The sequence below is a fragment of the Aspergillus welwitschiae genome (genome assembly GCF_003344945.1).
Source record: "Aspergillus welwitschiae strain CBS 139.54b unplaced genomic scaffold BDQ94scaffold_23, whole genome shotgun sequence".
Classification (NCBI taxonomy): Eukaryota; Fungi; Ascomycota; class Eurotiomycetes; order Eurotiales; family Aspergillaceae; genus Aspergillus; species Aspergillus welwitschiae.
The window spans coordinates 452,540-470,718 of record NW_020798717.1 but is presented as its reverse complement, the minus strand read 5'-3'; the positions used below and the strand labels follow the sequence as shown (position 1 = coordinate 470,718).

The 18,179-nt window shown below is 51.4% G+C and overlaps 7 protein-coding genes across 7 annotated transcripts; 4 read left to right on the top strand and 3 right to left on the bottom strand.

The window, feature by feature from the left end:
• The first annotated feature begins 457 nt into the window (after positions 1–457).
• On the top strand, positions 458–1,984 carry BDQ94DRAFT_59314 (Zn(II)2Cys6 transcription factor domain-containing protein). Its single transcript, XM_026776129.1, has 2 exons — positions 458–613; positions 762–1,984. The coding sequence occupies exons 1-2, from the start codon at positions 545–547 to the stop codon at positions 1,866–1,868; spliced, it is 1,176 nt and encodes a 391-aa protein (XP_026624645.1). The 5' UTR covers positions 458–544; the 3' UTR covers positions 1,869–1,984.
• BDQ94DRAFT_180349 (male sterility protein-domain-containing protein) lies at positions 1,985–3,662 on the bottom strand. The gene is made up of 2 exons (XM_026773599.1): positions 2,506–3,662; positions 1,985–2,443 (listed from the first exon to the last, which is right to left on the bottom strand). Exons 1-2 carry the CDS (start codon positions 3,338–3,340, stop codon positions 2,100–2,102), a joined length of 1,179 nt encoding a protein of 392 aa, XP_026624644.1. The 5' UTR covers positions 3,341–3,662; the 3' UTR covers positions 1,985–2,099.
• A 685-nt stretch (positions 3,663–4,347) lies between these two features.
• On the bottom strand, positions 4,348–7,213 carry BDQ94DRAFT_160580 (metal cation transporter MSC2; the record flags this gene model as incomplete). Its single annotated transcript, XM_026769235.1, has 4 exons — positions 4,348–5,224; positions 5,274–5,492; positions 5,545–6,705; positions 6,756–7,213. 4 exons carry the CDS (start codon positions 7,211–7,213, stop codon positions 4,348–4,350), a joined length of 2,715 nt encoding a protein of 904 aa, XP_026624643.1.
• A 613-nt stretch (positions 7,214–7,826) lies between these two features.
• On the top strand, positions 7,827–9,563 carry BDQ94DRAFT_59297 (chitobiosyldiphosphodolichol beta-1,4 mannosyltransferase). Its single transcript, XM_026776128.1, has 3 exons — positions 7,827–8,235; positions 8,295–8,491; positions 8,568–9,563. Exons 1-3 carry the CDS (start codon positions 7,998–8,000, stop codon positions 9,510–9,512), a joined length of 1,380 nt encoding a protein of 459 aa, XP_026624642.1. The 5' UTR covers positions 7,827–7,997; the 3' UTR covers positions 9,513–9,563.
• A 50-nt stretch (positions 9,564–9,613) lies between these two features.
• On the bottom strand, positions 9,614–11,958 carry BDQ94DRAFT_172032 (uncharacterized protein; the record flags this gene model as incomplete). Its single annotated transcript, XM_026771882.1, has 5 exons — positions 9,614–9,801; positions 9,868–10,611; positions 10,658–10,847; positions 10,894–11,802; positions 11,851–11,958. 5 exons carry the CDS (start codon positions 11,956–11,958, stop codon positions 9,614–9,616), a joined length of 2,139 nt encoding a protein of 712 aa, XP_026624641.1.
• A 356-nt stretch (positions 11,959–12,314) lies between these two features.
• ubc2 (E2 ubiquitin-conjugating protein RAD6) lies at positions 12,315–13,927 on the top strand. Its single transcript, XM_026776127.1, has 4 exons — positions 12,315–12,644; positions 12,839–12,903; positions 12,966–13,190; positions 13,271–13,927. Exons 1-4 carry the CDS (start codon positions 12,603–12,605, stop codon positions 13,392–13,394), a joined length of 456 nt encoding a protein of 151 aa, XP_026624640.1. The 5' UTR covers positions 12,315–12,602; the 3' UTR covers positions 13,395–13,927.
• Positions 13,928–14,381: 454 nt separating this feature from the next.
• BDQ94DRAFT_172030 (putative kinesin family protein (KinA)) lies at positions 14,382–17,452 on the top strand (the record flags this gene model as incomplete). The annotated part of the gene is made up of 5 exons (XM_026771881.1): positions 14,382–14,386; positions 14,454–14,491; positions 14,569–14,663; positions 14,736–17,158; positions 17,224–17,452. 5 exons carry the CDS (start codon positions 14,382–14,384, stop codon positions 17,450–17,452), a joined length of 2,790 nt encoding a protein of 929 aa, XP_026624639.1.
• Positions 17,453–18,179: the final 727 nt, after the last annotated feature.

Below are 18,179 nucleotides of genomic sequence, written 5' to 3'. Positions count from 1 at the left end.
AAGGTACTCATCCGTTTCTCATCATCAATGAGCCGATTGATTTTTTTTCCGCGCTCATTCGTCCCCAGGTCGTCGACATAGATAAACCGTGCCTGGAGATGATGATGATTCAGTAAGCATTCATTTAACCGACTTGATAGCGGCCGTTGTGGGGACTCACGACTCCACCTGTATCATTGCGCCCCTTTTGCTGCTGGTTGGAGAGACAAAACAGCCAAAGATGAAACAACTCTTCTCTGTAGATAGTTGCAGCAGCTCTCGGGATGCCGGTCCCCAGCTTGCATTAACCCCAGTAAATCTCATAGCTTAATGGAACATCGGTGCTTGTGGATGGTTTCGATGTTCCTCTATCACGTGACACGGAGAATTAGTCACCCCGCGGCGGCACGTGGAGCCGCTTAGTAGTTCTCATCCATCCACAGGAATTATTCTATCGTTGAGCAGATGACGATATCCGCCGGCAAATAAGCGTCCGATATGCTCCATATCAGAAACACGGCTGAACTCGCAAGATATGAGAATAGTGGGTACAAGTTGAGGGGAAATGCCGCCCAGAAGGACCCATACCAAGTCGCGCAATGGCTGTGACCAGTGTAAGAAGAGACGCGTCAAGGTAAGCACCGTCCAGTTTCATACATTATCATATCCCGTATCTCCTGGATTACGCCTGTGTTGATTAGCCGAAAACTGTCCAGTTCTGGAACTATTCAATACCCGTCTAATTCACTGTCATCCTTGCAGCACTCTTCTAACGGCTATAGTGCGATGAACGAGGCCCACCATGCTCCAATTGCATTAGCCGGGAGCTGGCATGTACTTATTATAAGACCCCCGCGGCACGCAAGGAGACTACACTATCGACAAGTCCTGCTCCTTTGCAGTCCGCCAGATTAGTAGCACCCTCTGATGCAACACTTCATGCCAACCAGCCCATCTCCCGCCATGGATCTTCACCTCCAAACCTTGCTTGCCTGCGGGAGCTTGAGCTAATGCACAAGTTTTCCACGGAGACCTATCAAAGCCTTTGCAATGAACCAACAGACCACCACGAATGGCAGTATGTTATCCCTCGCAAAGCTTTGCAGCACGACTTCCTCATGAGCGGGATACTAGCGGTTGCATCGCTCCATATCGCGTCGACACTTGATCCACCAGAAGCACTCTCCTATATTGACACAGCTCTGGAGTACCACAATCTTGCATTTGCACCTTTTCGCCATGCAATTGATAATATTAATCCAGCCAATTGTGACGCAGTCCTAACTCACTCGGTCATTATAACTGTTATTGGCATAACATTACCACAATCGGCTGTTGCACGAGAAGAGAGTCAAAGCATGACCGAAAATATTATTGTCGTTTTCGAGTTGCTGCACGGTGTCAGTAAGATCTTTACCATCAGTCGTCCTTGGCTTCAAGGAAAGGTGTTCACTTCCCGGAGAGGCTTCTGGGAAAATCAGCTTTCCATACTTGACAGTGAAATCGAGGCTGCACTGGATCGATTAACAGCCTTGAACAATGACATGCTTGCTACCGACAATGCTGAGCAGCATCACATTATCAAAGATGCAATAGCCCTTCTACGCCGTTGTTTCTGCAGATACAACCATGCCCGAGACGCGGCTTCCATCCTCGCATGGGTTGCAACAGTTGATAAAAAGTTCGTCCATGCTCTGAGATGCCGTCAAACTCTCGCACTGCTAGTTCTCATGCACTGGGGTGCTCTCCTCCATGAGCTTGATGGGAAAGTATGGTGGGCAAAGAATTCTGGAAAAGCTCTGGTTTCGGAGCTGCTGAATGCGCTTCGTCCCTGCGACGTGCGGTGGGAAGGGGCATTGCAGTGGCCACAACGTAAAATAGGACTTTGAGGTACATACATTGGATCTGTTGGTGCATTATTGCCCCAGTTTTCACCGGATTAACGTGTTCTGCACGAGCTCCGAACCGACAAGGTTTGCAAGAGCTTCCCATGATATGCGCGCTGGTCAGCGTATGGATGAACACGGGTCTATCAGCACAGACTAAAACACAACAAGGACATCGCGTATAAATAACAGGTAATGCAAATGACTATCTCAAAATAATGCACAGGCGCCTCTTCAAAGCTTTCCCATCCTCCTCAGCACCTTTTCATAAGCTTCCTTCGTCCGTGCTGAGGCAAGCCGTTCAGAATCAAGTTGACAGATCGCTAAGCTCAGGGGACCTCCGAGTTGCTTCAGCCAGTATGATCGCCCGCAATCAAAGACCCAGTTGCGTGTGCCCACCTTGACAAGCTCTGCCAAGATATGCTGTGGGATACTTCGGTCTTGCACGAATATTATTTTTGGTAGCTCATGCCGAATCTCCTCCGGGGCATTCTCCCTGCATATAGCCAGGATCTCGTCGAACGTATGGCTCACATATAATTGAGATCCAATATGAACGATCCCCTGCGTCCCCGCCGCTGCATGCAGAAGGCACGCATTGGCGACAAAATCAACTGGGATCTCATCCAAGATATTTGACCACTTGTATACCCTTCTGCGGCGTGCCATATCTGGGTACCTCCCTGGTCCGAAAAGTATAGTGTAGAGAACTTCGTCAGGGGCGTCGAATCTTCGGGTCCGTACAGCGGATATGGGTGTCTGACGGCCGGTCCAAAGATGGTCGGACGGACAAACAACACCGGGAGCATCGGGTACCGCTTGAACGTCAAGCGCTCCATTAGATGCTTTGCATGGGTATAAGATGACGAGAAGCGATCCGTATAGGGAGAATGACCAGTTGCTTGTATGGTTGCCAATTCGTCCTCTGGGTCGTCATCTGAAATGGGATACAGTCGCTCACCCACATAACCGTCTGGCAAAAAGCTGTTCACATATGCAGTGGAGATCTGGATGAACAGCCTCAGTCGACGAAACCGCGAAACCATCGCAGCCAATTCTAAGGCGGGCAGACAGTTGTTCTCTAATGCTTCGGAGATGCTCGCATCCAGCTTGATTCTCGCAGCTGCATGTATAACCAGCGTGACCTCTTCACGTAATCGGTTCAGCATCACGTCCTCAATCCCAAAGTTCGACTTCCTAATATCCCCGACTATGTAATGAATCCTGTTCGAGTTCAGAATCGCCTGAGTATGATCCGGCATGGCTTTCTTCCATTTCTTCACAGCCAACTCCGACGACCCACGGATCAAAACAAATATCTTCCGCGTCGGAAGCTGCACTGCCAGCTTATACAGAATACATCCTCCCAGTGAGCCCGTGCTGCCCGTCAGGAGGACGGTCTGTCTCTCGTAAGATGTTGCATAACCGATCCTCTTAACCTCATTCTGATACGGCGCGAGGTCCGGACCTGGCATAGAGAAGGGCTGTACAAGTATATTTCAGAGATAAAGAGAAGGGGTGGGGTGCTACCAGGTAGTCGCCTCGCCATGGGAAACCTGTACAAAACCACCCGAAGGGTTACTATATACACCCCATCATCGTCACATGTTACACTCCACCGCAACCAACACCAGCGATCACGCACTACCACACCGGAGCGAGAGTGCAACGCAGTGCTACCGGCCAAAGCAAGAATCCTCGGCTGATTATAAGGCCGTAGAGGCTCCCCATACCTTCTATTATCTCACTAGTCAACGGTCTCTGACCTGATCCTAGATTCAAACAGAAAACTACAACTTGAATCCTTGAGGCTTCTCACCAGAAATATAATAATCGATTACATAACTTCAGTTCAGTCCAGAACAAATGTTGCCTTAAGTTCCCAGCAATCATGTCTAATATTTACTCGTATGAAGTGCGAGTCCTATCATCCGTGGTACTAGATCCTTGTGATGAGACACAGGTGTAACATAATTCCCTGTAGTTGTTGGGTCCAGTAGTAGAAATCACCGGTATTCAATGTAAGCTACGGTACGCAGAGTGAGTCCATTACCAAGCCCTGAGGATACTACTGAGAATGTCCGTGACTTTCTATTGGAAACATTTTCTCCATTAGTCATGATGATTTGGTAGATGGATGATCAGACCACTTTCCTCCTCTGAAGTTTAGTCTCATTGAGCATAGTTTGGTGGTACCAACATCCCTTCAAGTGCACAGATATACACGGGTAATATTACCATTCTCTACTATTATTACACTGATCAGGAAAAGGAACTATAACTAATCTACATTACTTCAGTTGATTATTTATTTACTTAGACAAGCTATACATATATTATCTGCCGGGGGAACGGAGAAGAATGGAGAATGAAGTGAGAGAAAGAGAAGACTCCATTCAGGCAGTCAAATCTATCTACCTAGCTTAGCCAAGAGGTCAATAGTATGTATTAGAAAAGGATAGAAAAAAGGGAAGCAACGCAATCAAGAATGCTTATTCCCGCCGCCACCGCACCAACAACGGCCGTCTCCTTCGCGTTCGACCTGAACTAGAATGTCCATGCACTTCTCGCGGAGGTAGTCCACGGTGCGTTGGCGGACATCCTCGAGGTCGGAGCTGCGAGAGGCGATGACGTGGATTACGCCGAGGACGTTGGGGGTATGCGTGTCATGGTGATCGTGATCGTGATCATGATCATCGTGGCTGTGGGAATGGTGGTCATGACTGTGAGTATGGCCGTGGTCGTGAGCATGATCGTGATCGTGATCGTGGCTATGGCTTTGACTGTGGTTGCATCCATGATCATGAGCATGGGCATGAGCATGAGCATGGTCGTCATGATGATGATGGTGGTGGTGGCCGGATTCCTTCCCCGTATCGTCCAGCCAGAACTTTGGGACGGTGTACCCGACAACGCCCCGTAAAGTACTAACGCCAGCAAGGGTTTCGCGGACATTGTATTCAATGTCAGCTGGCAGGGTGAGCAGCAGGGTCTTCGCAGTGCTGCTGACAAGCGGGATTGCCGAGGCAAAAATCAAGATTGCAATGAGACAAGAGGCAATTGGATCGAACCCTGGCCAGCCAGAGTAGTGCACGAGGATGGTCGAGATCACAACGGCCACGGAGCCAAGAGTGTCGGCGAGAATGTGTAGGAAAATGCCGTGCATGTTCTCGTTTCCGTGCGAGTGCCCGTGACTGTGATCGTGGCCGTGCGCGTGTCCATGATCGAATGCCATGATTCCGACAAGGTTGACTAGAAGACCCGCAACACTTACCGCCAGTAGTTCGCCGAGACGATGCATCTGACTGCCGGATGAAAGTCGCTCGACAGCTTCATAGATGATTTCAATGCTGATGATCCTATGTACTGTTAGCATGGTCATCCAAAATGCTTACTCGCAGCACTTACATAAGGAAGATGCCGTTGGCAAACCCAGAAAGCGTGTCGACTTTGCCATATCCGTAGGGGAACCTAGAGCTCGGGGGCCATTTACTCATGACAGCAGCACAAAGACCAACCACGAGCGCTAAGCAGTCGAAGAACATATGAATACTGTCACTAAGAAGACCCAGGGATCCAGTCATAAATCCATAGGACAGCTGAACAAGCATAAAGGCAAAATTAAGACTAGTTAAGTTAGTATCATGCTACCTCAAATATAAGGCGACGAATGAAATACCTCATGAAGTAGAAGATACGTCGCGAATCGCTTTCCTTGAGAATACTGTACAAAAGCGGATAAGGCTCGCTGTACTGAATTATGAGCCTCGTTATCTTCGTAGCATCAGCTCCAGAGTGAGCATGATGATGGTGATTATGGGTATGAGAGTGTTGCGAAAGGCGCATCTGTCTGTCATCGAATCTGGCAGCAAGGAACGAGGCGGCAGTTGCAATGGCGCGAGCTACATAAGCTAGGTGGACTTTCTCTTGCAGCGGCGGGGAGCTTAAGAGCGCGGCAGCTCCGACACCGATCATAAGACCAATCTTCTGTGGTGAGCGTAGATGGGAAGGGGAAACGAATATGAGACTTGTTGCAAGTGCTCCAGCAGCTGCGAGTTGGTACATCATGTTGGAAGCCTTCAGGGACACATTGCCAGATACAACAACAGTAACAAGTGCCAGGATAATGCCTGAAAGGACAGCCAGGATTGAATCACTAGACGAAAGTTTGCCCGAGTCCTGCTTTGTAGATTGTTTCTGGGACACTGCGCCATTGGACGTCAAGTAATCAAGATCAGCAGAAACGGACGGAGTCCCTGAAAAGGGGAGCCGAAGAACGAAGACCGACGTGAGCAGAGAGACATAGCCCAGGTATGGGTGGGGGTCTCGCGTCGCATTCATACCCCAAAGGCTCAGGGCAATAATGGTGACGAGAAGCATGGCCGTTACTTTCTTTTGGCTGAGCCGGGACTGTGCACTGCTATGAAGGCCATAGCCTTGAACGACGGTCGGCAAACCTGACGCTACAGGAAGCAACAAGCCGCATGCGACAAGGAACCCTCCCACCTTCAATGTCGCATATATCGGCAATGCGACAGAAGACACCCGGAGCAAAGCAGCGCTTGCCGCACTGGAGCTCATTCGAGGCAGTGTAACCTCCGAGTCACTCCCTCCTCGTTGAATCGATCGAAATAATTGCCCACATCCATATACAATCATTGTGACGGCGGTCAGCATAGAGGTTTTGCTGGCAGCCTGCTCTAAGAGTTCGCTTCCTAAGCTAGATGCAGCGGTCTCATCGCTTGTCGAAAGCGTCGTCTGCCAAAGCGCATGTTGTTGGTGGTACCAGGAAAGAATGATCCACGGCAGGGAGAGGAGTAGGCCAGAGAGAACTTCCTGACTGAGTAGAGTCAGGATCGGTTCCCAGTGAATAGGTCAAAGAACACTTACGTCGTGCTTGGTTGAGAGTCAATTGAAGAGCTAATCGATTGAGCTCCAATTAATCCCGTCACACTATCGCTCTTAGTGTGATTGATGGAGCCGAGGCTCGTGTGATGGGCATGTTCCCACACATTATGAGTTGAGTGTGAGTGAGAATGGGAATGGGAATGAGAATGAGAATGGGAATGGGAATGAGAATGAGAATGGGAGTGGGAGTGGGAGTGGGAATGTGTGTGATGGTGCTCCGGCCACGATGGGCTCACAGTTTGGCCATTGGTGTGTCGTGTAGTCGGTAGAGGCTGTGGGGGCTGTTGTTGCGCCGAGGAGGCATCGAAGGAGGAAGCCGAGATGGAGATGGGACCGTTTGACCGGTGAGATGCACGCGAATGACCGCGGCCACGAGAATGTCCTAGACCATGTACCTGAGGAATCGTATCCACGGTGGACACAGGAGCCCCCGTCGACATGATCTCTAGTGGTTCGTGAAGAGAGGCGACTGACCACGGAGGGAGCACAAGGCGAGCGTTCGGAGGGAGGGAGCAAGGAGGTGGTTTGACAAAGACTGGAGCTCTAGCAGCTCAAAGCAGATGAACGGCCGGGAGTCTGGTGCAAACGAGGTGGCATAGCGCCGGGGAGAGGGGGAATTGGGAGCAACTGGGCAACGAGTTGGCAGCTTGACGGGCGCTTGTGGCAAGTAATGGGGATGGGATGGCCCCCAGATGCGCGCCGCCAACTGAATGATCGGCTGCCCGCGATAACCCCCGGGCCACGTGATTGGGCTGGCCGCGGGCTGATCGCCCGGCCTCGATCCGAATGGATTAATCTCCAACCAAACCAAATTACCTTGGGCGACTGGCTGAAGGTCAGGGAACTTGTTCCAGACACGGCCAGGCCTGAATCTCGCGTTGCTTTTTGCCTGCAGAAATCACGATCAGGCACATTGCATGCATCCTACCAATCCGAGGTCGAGCCGCGCGCTTGATTTGCTTTGACGCGGCATCGAGTGGGGTTGGGGATCGGCCCAGGATTCCTCCGTTCAAACCGGAGTACAGCTGGCAATCCTCCCCTCCCCGGAGCTATCTCCGTGCTTCTTATCTCCTTCCTCTGAGCTGGTGGAATTTCCCCATTTCGCTGGTACTACGGGCCCTTCAATGGCCATGCGCTGAGCTGCATCACGAACCAATCTGTCCAGCATGGTGCTGAACTCAATCGCTTGAACTTCCTTCAAAACCTCCAATAATATCCAACACCATGATCGAGTCGCTCATTAGCGTCGCGTTCTGTCTCTCTACGGCGCTTACTATCGGCATTCTCTTGCTGCCTTCGCGGCATGAGTCCAGGTCTGTCACTAGCCAAAATGCGGCAAATGAACCCAAGACGACTGTTCAGATTCTCGTGTTAGGGGATATTGGCCGTAGTCCGCGCATGCAGTACCATGCCCTTAGCGTTGCCAGAAATGGTGGTCAGGTGGACATGATCGGCTATCATGGTGCGCTAGAAGATGCGCCTTTGATTCTCACAAAGCTCCACGCTAATAAATTGCTATAGAATCCGACGTGCATCCCGAGATTTCCTCCCATCCGAGAATATCCATTGTCGCCCTGCCTCCGCATCCATCCTGCCTTCAGACAAGCAACAAGCTCCTCTTCCTATTGTTCGGTCCGCTGAAAGTTCTTTTTCAAATCGTCTGTTTGTTCTGGATCTTGGCATATCGTGCAAAACCAGCCAAATGGCTTCTCGTCCAGGTTGGTTATTTCACACCTTGTCCCCAATGGATGGTACCATCGAAGCAGCGCTAAGTCCATCCTTTGCCCGTCACAGAATCCGCCTTCGATTCCCACGCTAGCGATCGCATCCCTCGTTTGCTTCTTGCGTCACACAAAGCTCCTCATTGATTGGCATAACTTTGGATACACCATCCTGGCACTCAAACTCGGAGACTCCCATCCACTGGTCAGATTTTCCAAATCATACGAGAAGATCTTCTGCCAGTACGCGACGGCACACTTGTGTGTAACCAATGCAATGGCATCTGTTCTGAAAGAGGAGTTTGCCCTGAAGGCGCCCATTCTCCCGCTGCATGACCGGCCAGCCGATCATTTTCAGCCCATCCTAGACGATCGCGTACGCCAGGACTTCCTGCGCTCGTTGTCGGAGACGGAAACTGTCCGGCCAATCATTGGGTCTGACAAGCTTCGAGTTCTGGTTAGTTCGACCTCTTGGACAGCGGATGAGGACTTCTCGCTTCTTATAGAAGCTCTGTGTCGGTATTCGGACTTGGCTGAGGCATCAAACCCCGACCTACCTTCGATTCTGGCCATCATAACGGGAAAGGGGCCCCAGCGCGAGATGTATCTGAAACAAATTGCCGATCTGGAGAAGAACGGTAAACTTCAAAAGGCCACCATTCGTACCGCGTGGCTAAGCATGGAAGACTATGCACGATTGCTGGCATCCGCCTCGCTGGGTGTCAGTCTGCACACCAGCAGTAGCGGGGTAGATTTGCCCATGAAAGTCGTCGACATGTTCGGCGCTGGACTGCCCGTCGTTGGCTGGAATCGCTTCGAGGCGTGGCCGGAGCTGGTCACTGAAGGTCGTAATGGACGAGGTTTTGGAAGCTCCGATGAACTTGTGGAACACCTTGTCGAACTCTTCGGAAACCCGGAAGCACTCGAAGAACTTCGTACTGGGGCACGAGAGGAAAGTTCTCGTCGGTGGGATGACGAGTGGAACCCCGTAGCCGGAAAGCTGCTAGGCCTAGTATGATTGAACAGCAAGTGACGGCCATATTTACTGTACAATAAAAGTAGAATATACGCGAAGCAGCACAGACATGACATCGGGCGGATTTCACCTGGGGCATGTCCTCAGACACGGTATTTGCCATTGCAGTAGACGCACGTGTCGAACGCATCGAAGAGCGTTCGGCAGGTGTACGATACGTCAGATTCAGATGGCTCTATACTGTCCTCATTCAGATATTCCTTTCCACACGACGAGCAGACTTTGGAAGATCCGGGGTCCTGAATAGCCAATGACGTCAAGCTACAGCGAACTATGAGGGGAAGAAGAGTTAGCATTATGGTCTTTTGCAACGCCTTGAGTGCTGCATCGAACATACCAAAGACGTGGCCTGTGGCACATTGGGCCTCCTCAGCTGAGTACCATGAGATCCCAGCGCTGCAGATCTCGCATCGCTCAAACATCTGGCCACCAGGCCCATCAAGCATCTCGGCAGGCTTGTGGCCAATCTTAGGTCTAGATGTCGAACACTTCGAGAGCTCTTCGTTCAGATCTACACCCGTGATAGTTGCCAGCCTTACCAAGACCTTGTGAGCTTGGGACAGTAAAGCCTCATTCCTGGATTCAATGATGGTGCAGCAGGCCGTTGCGTAAAGTATGCTCAAAGACAGCGGTTGTCTGTTCTCGTTATTGTCTTCGAAGTGTAGGATGTATCCCAAGGCAGCCTCTCGCTGCTGGCGGAGATATTCGGGAGAGCTGTCCGACACCAACCGAGAATCCAATCCGTCAGATTGAGAACCATCGGCTGTCGACATGATGATTGTTAACCTTTCCTCCGCTGCTGTGCGATACTCAATCATATCCCCTGGGTGTACGGTGATACCAGCTGCGATCATTCCCTTGCAAGAAGCCATACCCCAAGCTCGAGCAACGGCAAGGCCTCCAAGATCGCGGTCAAAGTCATACCTTTCACGCACATCATCGAGCTGGTCTTTCCATGGGACGGCATAAATCGGGTATTCATCGTCGCCATCCCGGAAAGGTACTGCTGCCGTGAATCCTCCGGCTGTGGCTAGGTAAAGCACTGGAGCGTGGGAATGGGTGTCCATCGCCACAATCATTGCTTCACATGTTAGCGAGCGAAGGGGCGGATGGTGCGCACTGCTTACCGGATATTGGCTCTGAGTGCCTAGGAGGTTCCGTTTCGCTGTCATTTTCCGGACTTTCGTAGAATAACAATTCTTGCAGTCGCACTCGGCTGGAGCTTGGATGTATGCCTTTATGAGGCTCTTTAGAGGCCTTTATCAATATGAGCCCTGCCAGAGTACCCGCAGCCAGACAGACAGTATGAGAGTCGTCCTATCCAGATCAGTGCCTGCCCAGCTGTAGCGCTTCTGAAACATACCGTACTCATCCACGCCAATGGCCCTGCAAAGTGATCTCCCCCTAAGCCTTCGTAGAATTTTGGAGTAATGTCTTTGGAACTCGCTTCGATTTGCTTTTGCGGCTCTGCGCTTGTCTCGGGGGGTTGAGACAGAACATTCACATCCAAGTGAATCACCTTAAGAGTAGTTCCATGAGTGACAGCGAGAAGCCCACTCGCGGAATTTTTTGCATGAAACCATGGGCCCCACGACATGGACAGAATCTTAATTTTCGATTTCAAAATTTCGGAAAAAATAGACGATGGTTGCAGCTTCGGATAATTCCCATCTGTATCATTAAAGGAGTTGACCGACAAAACTCCAGCTTCATATGGCGCACTGAGATCTGTTGGTGGCCTGTGGATTCTCATCACAACAACATCGTTGTCATCATTCGCGATTGAGAGCAGGTGAAAGCCCCAGCGACTCTCAGCAGGTAGGACAGAGTAAGAAGCTGCGGTATGCGTTTCGGCTGGCAGTTTAAGCGGCGAAGACCACGCGAAAGAACGAATGTTAGATTTCCGCAATAGCATGCCATCCTCCTTGACAATGGGGTTGAAATGAGCCTTTAAGGAGTCATTGAGTATGGCAACCCGAGTCCACTTTCCCTGAGAACCGACAGGCTCATACAGCGACAACAGTAAGTTAGATGTCAGAACAGCGAGAACACAACGTCGATATTTTGCCAGTCCTGGAGGGGACCAGGCCAATGCTACTACGTTGCTGAGGGACTGTTCAGCCCCGAGAGAGAAATTATCCCGATTCTGGGGATAGATCGTAGGCCACTCATTGTTCGTGAATACATTGACACGGAAGCGAGCTGAATGCCAATTATTTATGGGGGATTGGTTTGGGTCATGTCCCAATCGTTCAGCTGCGTTTTTCGGGGTCTAAGTCATATAAGTATGAGCTTTGATGGCAGGGATTCTAACACTGACTAAGATTTGGATGTAGTCTCCAGCGGCGATCGCGAGCTCCCCATCTTCCGACCACGAGAGACAGTCGTAGCAAGAAGGGAAAAGTGGTAGTTCTAAGGGACCGGACATTTCTTCACAGAGTTGAATCCTACCTTCTCCTCATGGTAGTATTGACAGAACAGAGGCCTTAAGGTCTTGTCATGTAAGGATACGAGATTCCCGCGATAAGCTAGCTAGCTGCATCAGTTGGAGAACGAAGAGCTCAGCTCCTCTATGGAGATGCTCGTTTAGGTTAGTCCCCCGTTTTGGGCCGTGGAACGTGCAGTGCAGTCACATGATGCATGTGTGACTTACGTAATCTAGTGGCGCCCGAGACTTTGCCCGGATAGGCTAAGACTCAGCAGTGGGCTTCTGCAGGCCCAACAACGGCGGGCGGCGAGCGAGAGAGAGTCACTACAAACTACTAGTGAGCTAGTTAGTTAGTAGTCGGATTCCTGACTAACGGCGCTCAGGAGGAGGCACGGCCCAACTCGCCGGTCTTTGGATCAACGCTCATCCTCCCGAGGTGGCTATCGACCTCTCTTGGATTCCACCACCCACTCTCGTCACACCTCAACTTCTCTTCTCTCCGCCTTCGCCTGGGACTTCGGTTTGCCCCCCTCACTCAGTCACTGCGCACTTGACTTTGCGGATCACTGCCAAACCTATCTGGCTCCCCTTGTTCCTTTCTACTATCTCAATAGCTTCCGAGACATCGCCAGTACCCCGCCGCAATGTCGACCTCTGCCCGCCGTCGTCTCATGCGCGACTTCAAGGTGTGTTTATGACGAGCATGGTTCTGAGCTCGCTTTCTATCCTACGTTTCTACCCTGTCTTATTTACTTTGCTCTTTTTTTTTTGTCCCTTTCCTCCTCCCCCTCTGGTTTTTATACTTGAAGGGCACCTGAGATGTTCTGTCATTGGATACGGTTAGTGGTTGCGTGAGCTAACCTGACATTCTTCTACGCAGCGTATGCAAACTGACCCTCCTGCTGGAGTTTCTGCCTCTCCTGTGGCGGACAATGTCATGACCTGGTAAGCTGATCCAGTCACACCTAATGTCGGCCTTTTGAGTCCCTAACCTTTGTTACGTCTAGGAACGCCGTCATCATCGGCCCCGCTGATACTCCCTTTGAAGATGGCACTTTCCGCCTTGTCATGCACTTCGAGGAGCAGTACCCAAACAAGCCTCCGGGCGTCAAGTTTATCAGTCAGATGTTCCACCCCAACGTCTACGGTACGGGCGAGCTCTGTCTGGACATTCTACAGAACCGTTGGAGCCCAACCTATGACGTGGCAGCCATCCTGACCAGTATTCAGAGGTACGGACCCTTGCAATCAGGGTAAAGCTGAAGGAAGATGAAACACGAAACATGCTAACGAGTGTTTTACTGGCTTGTAGTCTGTTGAACGATCCCAACACATCATCTCCGGCGAATGTAGAAGCGTCAAACCTTTACAAAGACAACCGGAAGGAGTACATCAAGCGCGTGCGCGAGACCGTCGAGAAGAGCTGGGAGGACTAGGATAGTACTGACGTAGAGAAGCTGCGGACTATTGTTATGGGTTTTGGTCGCTTTGGGGCACATGGTTATGATGAAGCAGACTTGTCCGTCTCCGGTGCGACGGAAGCTAACGGCAAGCTGCTGTGATCCGTTTCATGCGTTTGTGGGGGGACTCCTACCTTGGCCTGATGGAGTCTTACACCATTTGATGACGTGCACAGCGTGGGGTTTTGGCGCCTGGTACATTTAATATTTCATTCGGTATTGTGGATAGCTGCATTATATTTTTCAGTGTGTTTTTGCATAATGCATTAACTCTGTCGGGCTCTTGTTTACCTTCGCTGCATGTCACATAACTCTTATCTCCTCACTGCGTGGCTTTTTTGTCCCAGACCAGTTATAATTTTTAACCCGAGCCCCTCATATGAGCCCTTCCCGTAATCAGACCGTAAGGCAGGTACAACAGTCAATGACTACATGCAACATTCTTCATGTTTGGCGGGGATGGACATGCGGCACTTGAGGATGGTTAGGCGGGCGCCAAGAACACTCTAAAACGGAGGGGGGAAAGCCAGATGCCTGCCTGCTTTGCACCGGAACAACTTCCAGAGTTCCCAGAAACAATGCTGCATACCTAACTTCACAACCATACACACCCACACTTGTTTTGCTCCCCACCTTAGGCAGGGAAGACCAGTCCAAGACCACGTCACAACTCACGATCGTTGTCTATTCATGGGTGCTGGGGCCCTTTTTCTGTTGCCCGATCTCTCTTAATTCTTGGGGCTGCCGATAGCGCATTTATTGCACACGTTCGTTTCGGTCTAGTGCACGTGGACCCCTGACCCAAACAACACCGCCCACCGACCCTGGCCCTCCAAAGCAGACTTGCCTCATTGTTGATCTGAACGAAGTCCCCCCTCACTCAATCCCCTCCTCTCGGGGCTTTCTTTCCTTCTTGTCCTCTTCTATCTTCATCGGTTTTTTTCTGTTCGGGTCAGACTGAACATGGCGTGAGTTTCTGGTTGCTTCACCGCTTGACCGTGGGAGCGGTTAGGACTGATTTGTTTCGCTTGACAGGTCATCTGGCCCCAACGGCTCGAACAACACCATTAAGGGTGCGCATCAACTCCCCGCCGCGTCGTATACTTTTTTGAGTTTGGAGGTGATCTTAAAACTGACGGTTCACACACAGTGGTTGCGAGGTTCCGACCGCAAAACAAGGTTGAGTTGTCCTCTGGAGGAGAGCCGATTGTTGAATTCGAAAATGAGCAATCATGTTACGTTAATGTGAGCGTTTCTCTCGACTTGTGGGGGTGTGGCATAGGAGGCAAGTTCGCCTAGTGGGCTAACTCAGTTCAGGCCCGTGATGGCTCTGGAGCCTTCACCTTCGACCGCGTGTTCCCTATGGACTCGAAACAAACGGATATCTTCGACTTCTCGATTCGGCCCACCGTAGACGATATTCTGAACGGTTATAATGGCACGGTCTTCGCTTACGGTCAGACGGGTGCAGGAAAGTCTTACACCATGATGGGTTCGGACATCGACGATGATATTGGCAAGGGTATCATTCCCCGCATTGTCGAGCAGATCTTCGCCAGCATCCTCACCAGCCCAAGCAACATCGAGTACACCGTCCGCGTGAGTTACATGGAAATCTACATGGAACGAATTCGAGATTTGCTGGTGCCGCATAACGACAACCTTCCCGTTCACGAGGAGAAATCGAGAGGTGTCTATGTCAAGGGTCTCCTGGAGGTATACGTGTCAAGCGTCCAGGAGGTGTACGAAGTCATGCGACGTGGTGGTACAGCAAGAGCGGTTGCGGCGACAAATATGAACCAGGAATCCTCTCGGTCCCACTCCATCTTCGTCATCACTGTTACACAGAAGAACCTGGAAACCGGCTCTGCGAAGAGCGGACAGCTGTTCTTGGTGGATCTGGCAGGTAGTGAGAAGGTTGGAAAGACGGGCGCCAGTGGTCAGACGCTCGAAGAAGCAAAGAAGATCAACAAGAGTTTGAGTGCTCTTGGTATGGTCATCAACGCGCTAACGGATGGCAAATCCACGCATATCCCGTACCGTGACTCCAAGCTCACGCGTATTCTGCAAGAGAGTTTGGGGGGTAACTCGAGAACGACATTGATCATCAACTGCTCCCCCAGCAGCTACAACGACGCGGAAACCATCTCCACCCTGCGTTTCGGTGTGCGCGCCAAGGCAATCAAGAACAAGGCGAAGGTCAACGCCGAATTGAGCCCTTCGGAACTGAAGGCACTTTTGCGCAAGGCCCAGAGCCAGGTGACGAATTTCGAAACATATATTTCACAACTTGAGACTGAAGTACACGTGTGGCGCAGTGGCGAGGCCGTTCCCAAGGATCGCTGGACTCCCGCCAGAGGGGATGCTGTGAGCGCCGCGAAGGCCGAGGCTCGTGCACCACGGCCCGGTACGCCCTCCCGTTTCCAGGACACGCCTCGATCTGAGACTCCTCGTCCTGAGTCCAGGCTTGGCGATCGCTCTAGCACACCTAGCCTTGTTCTCGAGAAGGACGAGAGAGAGGAGTTCCTTAGACGCGAGAATGAGCTTCAGGACCAGATCGCGGAGAAGGAGTCGCACATCGCCAACGTCGAAAGAGGTCTCCGTGAGGCGCGGGAGGAGTTGAGAAGCATGAAAGAGAACTCCGCCCGCTCAGGTAAAGACAACGATAAGTTGACCACCGAGGTCAATGAGCTTCGTATGCAGTTGGAGAAGGTGTCGTATGAAAGCAAGGAGGCCGCTATCACTATGGACAGCCTCCGCGAGGCTAACTCCGAGTTGACTACCGAGCTGGACGATGTTAAGCAGCAGCTTCTCGACGTTCGGATGAAGGCCAAGGAGACCAGCGCTGCACTGGACGAGAAGGAGAAGAAGAAGGCCGAAAAGATGGCGAAGATGATGGCCGGATTCGACTTGGGCGGTGACGTGTTCTCCGATAATGAACGCAAGCTTCAGGACTTGATCCAGCGGGTCGATTCCTTGCACAAGGTCAGCGAAGCCGGCGAGACGATCGCGCCTGACGACCTTATGGAGCTGCGGGCGAGTCTCCTGGAGACCCAAGGGTTCATCCGTCAAGCCGAGCTCACGATGAACGACCGGGGAGATTTCAATGAGCTGCAGGACAGCCGTAGAGCGGAAGTTGAGCAGAAGCTGGCGAATCTCGAGCGGGACTATGAGAACCTTCTGGAGCGGAACCTGGGCGAAGGCGACGTGGAGGAAATCCGGGAGCGGTTGGAGAAGGTGTACGTGACCCGGAAGGAGGCCGAAATGCAGGCAGTCACGGACCTTAGGAACGAGATTGCACGCAAGGATGATGAGCTGGACAAGCTGCGCCAGTCCCTTGCAGACTCCCAATCCCGGGTCTCGACCAACGGCGCAGCCGGCAAGAACCTGCAGCAGCAGATTGCCGACTTTGATGCCATGAAGAAGTCGCTCATGCGCGACCTCCAGAACCGCTGCGAGCGCGTTGTGGAGCTTGAGATCTCGCTGGACGATGCTCGGGAGCAGTATAACAACGTTCTCCGTTCGTCGAACAACCGGGCTCAGCAGAAGAAGATGGCGTTCCTGGAACGCAACCTGGAGCAGCTGACTCATGTGCAGCGGCAGCTGGTAGAACAGAACAGCAGCCTGAAGAAGGAGGTTGCTATTGCGGAGAGAAAGCTCATTGCCCGGAACGAGCGGATTGCGAGCTTGGAGAGCCTGCTCCAGGAGAGCCAGGAGAAACTCACCCAAGCGAATCACCGGTACGACCCTCTCCACTCTTTTGACAAAGGAACGAAAGCAGGTTGCTGACTACATGATGATACAGATTTGAAGCCCAACTCACTGCGGTCAAAGAGCGACTCGAAGCTGCGAAGCAGGGCTCTACGAGGGGTCTTCCAAGTATGGATGGCAGCGGCGGTTTCAGTTTTGGCGGCTCGAGAATCGCAAAGCCGCTCCGAGGCGGCGGCGGAGGAAACGAGAGCAGTGCTCCAGTTGCAGGAGTCCAGTCGCAGGAGACTGGGAAGCGTACCAGCTGGTTTTTTGATCGACGATGATCCACGATTTCTCTTTTGCTGTCTCTTTTACCCATTCTCCGAAAATATTTGAAGCCCTGTTGACATGTCGATATCCTCGCGTACGGTCATTGGCATGACGTTGGATGAACGCGTTTGTTATTTTATTTCATGATTGTTCCTTTATACTTATCCCTCCTTTCCTCCCCTCGTTTGCAATCTGGCACGTTCGGAGTCCGCAGCCTATGTTACGAGAGGCCTATGGTTCTCACCGATACCCTTGTACATGACAGATAGAAGTGTTCACGGCCGCAGTAGTTGATAGCGACATGGGTGGTTGATAGAAATGACACGTTAGATTATGGAATGTTTCTCCGTAGCCATTTTCTGATCTACTGCTATGTTAGCTGGTTCAAGTTCACTATTTTCGTTCAATGCTTGGAGTCCAGAACCCAATTTTCCACGTGATGACATGCATGATAGAGACGATCCTTTCCAATATATTTTTCACCGCCACAAAAAGATTCAAGGCATTCATTCCATCGCTGTCCGGATAAACAGGTACACGCAGGCGACTACCGACTGTGGTATGTGGGTAACAACCTTGTGCTAGTGTTTTGGGCTGGGGGCCATGAAGTAATATGAGTGAGAGTTCCCTTATGGCTAGCCGTCATTCCTTCGAATGAACTGGAGGCTGCATCTCAACCGAGTCTGCTAGTCAGGTGAGGTCGCTATTATTCGTTTCTTCTGCTTTCTCTCCTCCCTTCCT